Source organism: Nansenia antarctica, assembly GCF_963989245.1.
Source record: "Nansenia antarctica genome assembly, chromosome: 10".
Lineage (NCBI taxonomy): Eukaryota > Metazoa > Chordata > Actinopteri > Argentiniformes > Microstomatidae > Nansenia > Nansenia antarctica.
In genome coordinates, this window is record NC_137680.1 from 26,282,500 (window position 1) to 26,291,319 (window position 8,820).

The 8,820-nt window shown below is 44.3% G+C and overlaps 1 protein-coding gene across 2 annotated transcripts in view; it reads left to right on the forward strand.

Moving 5' to 3' along the window:
* The first annotated feature begins 4,411 nt into the window (after nucleotides 1-4,411).
* Nucleotides 4,412-8,820, forward strand: part of smg9 (SMG9 nonsense mediated mRNA decay factor) — a 24,011-nt gene continuing 19,602 nt past the window's right edge. The window contains exons 1-6 of one of the 2 annotated variants that reach the window (XM_080540383.1): nucleotides 4,412-4,502; nucleotides 5,243-5,395; nucleotides 5,551-5,625; nucleotides 5,918-6,158; nucleotides 6,529-6,626; nucleotides 7,666-7,778. In XM_080540383.1, coding sequence (XP_080396509.1) covers nucleotides 5,252-5,395; nucleotides 5,551-5,625; nucleotides 5,918-6,158; nucleotides 6,529-6,626; nucleotides 7,666-7,778 — 671 coding nt within the window. In that variant the 5' untranslated portion in view covers nucleotides 4,412-4,502; nucleotides 5,243-5,251. Of the gene's footprint in view, nucleotides 4,503-4,530; nucleotides 4,631-5,242; nucleotides 5,396-5,550; nucleotides 5,626-5,917; nucleotides 6,159-6,528; nucleotides 6,627-7,665; nucleotides 7,779-8,820 lie in introns of those variants that run through there. The other variant, XM_080540382.1, reaches the window with a different exon arrangement.

Below are 8,820 nucleotides of genomic sequence, written 5' to 3' on the forward strand. Positions count from 1 at the left end.
GTAATTTGATTGGACAAGAGGCATTTCATGAGTGCTGATCAGTTTCCAGAGCGTATTTACGAACGCAGCCGTGGGTGGCTCGGGTTTGGGTTATCTATGTAACGAGTCTCGGTCAGGGGCAGCTGCAGTTGACTGTTGTTGGATTACTTCCATACAGTCAATATGTTACTTCGCTAAGTACAGGTTGTAAAACGTATATGCATGCGTTTATGTGTAGGCATGTGTTTAGTCAAAAAGTTACTTCTCGTTGACAGGCGTCTACACGGTCCATTCAGAAAACGTATTAGACAACTATTACTACTATTATCTACATGTATACGGTTCACATTACTCTCAGATATTGAAGGATGAAGGATGAAGTCAGAGATGCCCACCACGGGTCGTCGTGGGAAGGCGCGTCTCCCATACCTGAGTCTCATTGGTTTAGTGCGCTGGCCAATGATTGAATTGTGATAGATTTTCATCCCATTGAGATCGTCGGAAAAATATACATTAGCAGCAACATTTCAAGAATTACCTTCACAATCCCCTTTAAACGTTTGACTTTTACAGAATGTTGCTGCACTCATTTCTTCTTCTGTATTTCCTGTTGCCACAGGAAGAGGCGGAGTCACACTGAAGCATGCAATTCCCAGCATGCACCAGAGGCCATCTTTGTAAATGATCTACTACAACTCCCAGTGTGCATCTGGTACTAAATTGACTTCCACTGATTAGCAAAATGTATATTTTAATCATTACATAATTTATTTGTGTAGCAATATAATGTTGACAAATTACAACTTTATATGCATGTGTTTATGCATGTGTTAAATACATTTGTTAAATTAATAATAAAACATCTGCTCTGACTAAACTATGTTGAGTCTTCACATTTGGATTCAGTTAATATTTTATTCTTATTATTTGGCATTTATTAACAATTGATCTTACTGATGGATTGAGGTTGATCTGGTCCCCACCATTGACAGTATGCTGCATATGGGTCAGAGAACCTATACAGATGGACCACTAATGGCCAAGCTAGGGCCCTTCATGGTTACGTATGAGTAGGGGGGGGGGGGGGGGTGTAGGCCAGGCCCGCTGGATGTAACGAGGGAGGAGTTTCAAATTCACAATTTCTTGGTGAAATTTATAATGATTCTGATAAATAAACACATTCAGAACAATTAATAGGCCTGTTAAGCTATTATTCAGCAGAGCAGATCAAAATGTCTCAACCCTCCAGCCAATCTGAGGGTGGTCTCATTTAATCTAGAGATCTCCATTATATCAACGTCACATGGTAGAACACCACAACATGAAACATCTCACTGGGCCATGTAAGATCAAACATATCATCAACAAACTACGGTTGATTACTTTCTTTATGGTTGGTGACGTTAGTAGTTAGATATTATCTGCCTTGTACAGGTGCGCAATTACCTGAGGGTGTATGTGCACTTGACTACTATTCAACCAGAGCCCTCCCCCACCCCCCCCCCCCCACTCCTGAATAATGATTAGATCGGCATATTCTTCATTGTGCACTGTGTTGTAACGTAATGGACGTGACACAAATATAGGCGATGTGTATGGTTTTAAAATATCTCGATGAGTGCAAAATATCAGCATCCCCACACTCAAACACTGTGCAAAAAAAAACTAGTTTATTGCGAGCTTTCGGTCAGACTTTCTTCAGGCAGACCGAAAGCTCTCAATAAACAATGTTTTTTGTACAGTGTTTGAGTGTGCGGATGCTGTTGTTTTGTACTCTATTGATACTCTTCAGTTCCAGCACCTCAGCAAAGACTGATCACGGATGAGCGGTGGTATTTTCACTAATACCTCGATGACCCTTTTTTCTTTTTTTGTCACAAACCCTCAGCCTGACAGAAGGCTCAACAACAGAGTCTAGCTGCAGACCTGGGTTGGGGTGGAGGGCTCCGCTGGGGTGGAGGGCTCCGCTGGGGTGCAGGGCATTGTGGGACCTGAAGGCGTTTGGCAAGACAGCAGCAGGTGTCGGATCATGTCACATCTCCTTACAATCGTCTGGTCACACCAGGGACAGTGAAAATGGCCCTTTTTTCTGCACTGAAGACTGCATTTTAATATGCGGAAATCTAGGGGGGGAAAAAACAGGACGAAAATTAATTAATCACATCTCGACAAATATCTACGTAACATCTAAATCACCAGTTAACCTATTAAACTCATGGGTGTGAACTGGACCTTGTACCAGGTCCACTACTAAGAGAACTGAATGAAATCTACTGCTGCACATCCCCTGGTTAATGTCACTCTTTACCTAACTACTGATGTTTACAATACTACCTTACACAGTACATTCTTGTTTTATTTATATCATGTTCTTATATCGCTAAACTGCATTTCGTTGTATAGTACTTATAGTATAGTACTCTGCGATGACAATAAAGTTGAATCTAATCTAATATCAACTTTGCCCCACAATAGGCTACATTTTCTGAAAGCTAGGAGTGTTTCTGTGGTAGAGTTCAAGGAGGCAGGTCAAACGTCTTTTAAGTCAGTCAGCTCAATGGCCCTTTATTAAAATAAATCTAATAAACAAACACAAATCTTTTAAACGAACAGAACTCAGAAGACAAATCGTAAAAGCGGTTTTTAAATTTTATTTTTTTGAACAAGGCCCAGTTGTTCAAAACGTTTAGCCTAATCTGGATCAGAATGAGCCTGACTCTTCTTTTCTCTGATCCAGGATCAGATGGAGCTGGCTGATGTCTCACCTATACGACTCAAAACCATCCAGACAGATCTGATCCTGGATAGCAAAAAACAATCAGGATCATTCTGATCATCCAGATTAAACTTTTGGAACAACTGGACCCAAGCGCTCCAAAAACCCTCTACAAACAAGCTGAACATCCCAATTTAAATCCCTAGGCTAATCCCCAACCTCAATAGACCACACTTGGAACGATACCTCGTTGATGAGGCAGCCCAGGTGTGGTGAACACCTAATCAATATAATTCACTTATGTTCAATATCACAAAAAAATATTCTCTTGCACCCAAAAGTTGGCGTACTTCCATGTTATTGGTATATAGATGTTAGACCATGGCACATTAATGCATTATTTTCGGGCGTTGTCCACACACCAGAACTGTACTGAGGTCCCAACACAATCACACACACCCTAACTTCTCTTATTCATACTAGTGACACGTTTACTGTTGTCTACCACCTGTGCTATCTTTTTAGTTTTTACTGTAGCACAGTTTTTTAGTCTGTTGTACATGAATGTTGAATGTAGTATTCATATCATTATGGTAAGGCTTTAACGACAGGTTAAAACACCAACATACCTTTGTAAGTCAGTGCATGGCCTAGATGGGCATTTACATGCCTCTGTAATTTACACAGTTTGGTGGGTTTGAATTTCAAACAAAATGGACAGTGGAATAGTCTGCAGCAGGTAGTGCATCTTTTAAGATGCAATGGTGACCTTATGTGCCGAATAGAATGATGCATCTGTTGTATTACGAAACGTGTGTTATGGCGGCCATTTTGTAAATGCCCTTTCAAAAAATGTATAGATTAGCAAATCCCCCAAAAATTCCCACGAAATTATATAACAAACCTGACTATATACATTATATAAAACAACTATTACAATGATTATTTGCAATAATTCACAGATTCCTATGACAGCTTTTGAAACTTGTAAGATGTACCACATATAAATAGCCATTACCTGAGGTAATATTGCACATTCATGTCTATCTGTAATCTTACTTTCACTTTTCATTTGAATGCAAAAAGCTTAATGTAATGTTAATCATTAACTCATGAGGTTAACACAAGTTATTTGCTGCTTAACATGAAAGTGACCTAACTTTATAAGTCACAGTTATATCGAGATATTAAGGTTGAATTGTTTACCTTCATGTTGCTGAGGGAAGTCGTGTGGAGCTGTGACGCATGCTCTATCCTGATTGGATCGTCCCGTTTCTGACGTCACTTCCTTCTCCAGGCTGGGGACCAGAAAGAGTCCGACGGTGGAGGAGGGGCCCCAGCCCACAGTTTACTATAATAGATATATAATATAATAACATATATAACATCTATACCCCAGCCCACAGTGTACTATAATAGATATATAACATCTGTACCCCAGCCCACAGTGTACTATAATAGATATATAACATCTATAACATCTATACCCCAGCCCACAGTGTACTATAATAGATATATAACATCTATAATATATATACCCCAGCCCACAGTGTACTATAATAGATATATAACATCTATAACATCTATACCCCAGAATGGAGGACTGCAGGTAGACCCTTCTCAACCTGACAGGAAATCCCCCCCTCCCGGAACCTTTGTGGTCCTGATAGCTGGCTCCATTCCCCCAGCGGAAGAGTTTGAGAGACGCACCATTGGCGATGCTGGCTGCTGTTGGGTTCCCAAGACACCAAGACAGGTGGATCAACTAGAAACGTGATAATAAATAATAACATAAAACGCAGATAATGTGAGTGACGACGGATTAACTGTTTTTTATGGCCACGTCAAGGAAGAGTGTTTGTGTTTTAGAAACGTACCGTGGGCCTGCGAGTGAGCTGTTTAGCTGTGGCAGAAACAGCCATGATAATGTTTACCGTACGTGTGTTACTATGTGTCACTGTGTTACTGTGTGTTACTGTGTGTTTCTGTGTGTTTCTGTGTGTTTCTGTGTGTTTCTGTGTGTTACTGTGTGCTACTGTGTGTTACTGTGTGTTACTGTGTTACTGTCTGTTACTGTGTGTTACTGTGTTACTGTGTGTTTCTGTGTGTTACTGTGTTACTGTGTGTTACTGTGTTACTGTGTGTTTCTGTGTGTTACTGTGTCACTGTGTGTTACTGTGTGTTACTGTCTGTCACTGTGTGTTACTGTGTGTCACTGTGTGTTACTGTGTGTTACTGTGTTGTCTATGTCTGTACTGTGTTGTCACTACTGCTTGCTTGTACTATGTTGTTGTTGTTGTTATTGTATGGGCTTATCCATGTATCTAACACAACAACGTAACGTAACCTAAACATGCCCCCGCGAAGACACAGTTTGTAATAAAAACTCAAAAACTCACTCTGATGGTTCGTGATGGCTAGATTGTGTAAACAGCCAGGTACTCTGATACTCTGTATCAGCCTGATTAGAGAAACAACCCTCGTCATGAATGTAGCCTAGATGATGGTCTTTGTAAGTGTGTTATTGTTGTGTTGTGTTTTCTACAGTACGGCAGCATGTCAGAGTCCGGCCACAGCCAGCCGGGGATGTACGCCCAGGGGCGGAGGAGGAGGCGGCGCCGGGACCGGGACACGGGGCCCCCGGGCCAGAACCTCTCTGGGCCCAGCCGCGACCGGGAATACGTCCCCAGAGATCGAAGGGTAATGGGAGAGAAAATAACATTGGAATGCAGAGTAATTGGGCCTCCCTATGTTGTTGTTGTTGTTGAATGCAGAGTAATTGGGCCTCCCTATGTTGTTGTTGTTGTTGTTGTCGTCGTCTCAGCTCATTGTGGTTGTTCCCCTGGTCGTTGCAGGACGGCAGCGAGGAGCCCCCAGGCCCCCTCCTTCAGAAGACCCCCATCATCCTGGCCAAACCCCCGGGGGAGAGGGTGAGCCAACGCACATCTGACATCATCATTATTATTATTATTATTATTATTATTATTATAATAAACTTTATTTATACAAACACACTGATACCAAGGCCTCTTTTGCAGGTGCACCCTGTCCACAACATTTACACAATAACAAAACAACACACAACAAAAATCCTCCGCTGTCCTCCATCAGACCAAGCAGTCTCAGAGCAGTCCTAACCCTGTGTCTCTGTCCCTGTCTGTTCTCCATCAGACCAAGCAGTCCTAACCCTGTGTCTCTGTCCCTCTCTGTCCCCCCCCTCAGACCAAGCAGTCCCAGAGCGCCCCCGCCAGCGGAGCCCCCTCCATGGAGAAGCCCATCATGCTGATGAAGAGCCGGGAGGACGGGGGGAAGCCGGGGACCCCCCCCGAGGCGGCTGCCCCCCTCACAGGCTCCGCCGGGGGGGCCTCCAAGCTGGAGAGGGAGGGCCAGCGCCCCACCCAGCCCGTCTACCAGATCCAGAACCGGGGCATGGGGGCGGCGGCGTCCAGCGGGGCTGTGGACCGTGAGTCAGCCCCCCCCCTCCTCCTCTCTGTCCCCCCCCCCCCTCCTCCTCTCTGTCCCCCCCCCCTCCTCCTCTCTGTCCCCCCCCCCCTCCTCCTCTCTGTCCCCCCCCCTCCTCCTCTCTGACCCCCCCCCCCTCCTCCTCTCTGTCCCCCCCCCTCCTCCTCTCTGACCCCCCCCCCTCCTCCTCTCTGTCCCCCCCCCACTTTGGATAAAAGCATCTGTTAAATGTTAAACATACACAAAAACATACACAACACAAAAAAAAGAATGAAAATGTGATACGATGCAGCAGCTCTACAGAATCAACATGTTCGTAATCAATACATGCTGTTGACCTTTGACCTCTGGCTCATGCTTGTGGCTCTCAGCTGTGATTGGCCAGACCAAGCTCCTCCCCCCTGAGAAGATGAAGCACAGCATCAAGCTGGTGGACGACCAGATGAACTGGTGTGACAGCGCCATGGAGGTGAGGAGGAGGAAGAGGAGGAAGATGATGAGGATGAGTGGTCAGAGAGGTGGAATGGGTGGTGGTGGTGGTGGTGATGATGATGATGATGATGATGATGGTATTGAGTGGGTGTTGATGATGAGTGGGTGTTGATGATGATGATGGTGAGTGGGTGGTGATGATGATGAAGATGCAGTGTTTCCTCTATATGCATTAATTTGTGGCGGGCCGCCACGAATGAATTTTCTCTGCCACTAATTGATTCAGTCCACTAAAGCCCGGTAAACACATAAGGATTTTAAAAATCTTAACAGAATTTTTATCTGAGACAGACCCCACACATGAAGATAAAAAATCTTGGATTGAAAAGCATTGATCGTATTGTGTGTGGTGTGCGCCGATATTCCCATCCGAAAAGAAGAAGTCAGCTCGCTTATTGATTGGCTACATTCCATCCATTTCACAATCGGACTCGCGAACAGGGTTGCCAGATGGGATTGAAATTTTCCACCCTAACCACAGTCTAAAACCGCTAATTCCACCAAAAAAACCCGAGCCCACCTGGCAACCCTAGTCGGGAGTTGCCAACACACAAGGATGTTTGGTCGTAAATATTGAACACATACAACATTTACGATTGTCGGCCCCAACCATTTTCAGGATATCTTGGTATTTGATCACCTGCTATATAAAACATTGCCGCTCGGCTTTAATGGTTTAACCGCTATTTATTAGTATTTTTTTTGCCACGCTCCCTCTAGTTTTTGGTGAAATTACGTCGTTGTTTTGAGCACGCGTGCACGCCGGGGAAAAAAAAACGTGCGTGCGCTTCGCGCGCTATGATAGGCCTGGCCGCCACTAATGTGAAAATTCCTGGAGGAAACACTGAGATGATGTTGATATTGAGTAGGATGATGATGATGATGATGATGATGAAGATGGTGAGTGTGTGATGATGATGACGATGATGATTATGGTGAGTGTGTGTTGTGATGGAGTGTGTCAGTACCTGATGGTGTGTGTGTGTGTGTGTGTGTGTGTGTGTGTGTGTGTGTAGTTCCTGAGGGACCAGACAGACATGTTGGTGGTGGGGGTCATCGGCCTGCAGGGGACCGGGAAGTCCACCATCATGTCTCTGCTGTCAGCTAACACACCTGAGGAGGACCTGAGGTACACATTTTAAATGCTTTATTTATGTCCACATACATGTACAATTCTAAAGGACATTAATACTAACAGTGCATTTTGATATCATAGAAACAATCTGTTACAGTAATGCTGAGCCAACAACCAGTTCTGCCACACACAGGATGTTATTCGCACCAGATGATACCAGTGGGTTGACAGATACAGTATCAATACAATAAGACAGACAGTATCCCGCTCATGGGTACAGGAAGCACCGCCTTCTCCATATTGAGCGGCTACCAATAACAGCGGATATTGAGCAATATTTTGCTAACTGTTTGGCCCTTCTCTTAGGAAGACCAGCCATATGAATGCCTCTAACAACAGACTTATGGACATGGCCCAGGCTGCCAAATATAAAAACTAAAAGTTGACATCTGTAGCCCAGTTGTGATATGGCCTGCTCCAGCTGTTGGTATTTTAAGATTTTGGTTAAAAAGGCTTCCTCTAGGCTATGGTCAAAGGTGCAGCCAACTTCTAAAATAAGCACCTCTCTGTGGTTTTCGTTGACGATTACAACATCGGGGGTGTTTGCTGAAATATTAGAGAACACTCCTAAAGACTCTTCGTCACTACACAAACTGAACATGTGGGGCTTTACAGTGGAGTGCTTGTACAGCGTTGCGGCAGGCCTGAATATGGAAAAGACACCCTCTGAAATCAGATTCACAATTCGATCATGCCTACATATGTAGAGCCCTTTATAAGCATGACAACCATTTAAGATGTGGGGCATGGTTTCAGTTATCTGCTGGTGACTGTGATGTATGCAGTGTGGGCTATGACTGTCAGGAAGCCAGATGGAGAGGTTTAGCTTCGTTGGTAAGACCTGCAGCCTAGCTTTTAAAGTGAAGGTGACAATACACTCGTCAAGAGTTACACTTTTGAACACTGCGTGAGAGACAGAGTGATCAGCAGCAGGGAGACATGCCAGCTTCCCTTGCAATTTCAATTCAGTCCAGTGCTGTCGTTGTCTTTGTCGTAGCGCCATCATAAGGTGTCCCCGGGTATTGACTGGTGGGAG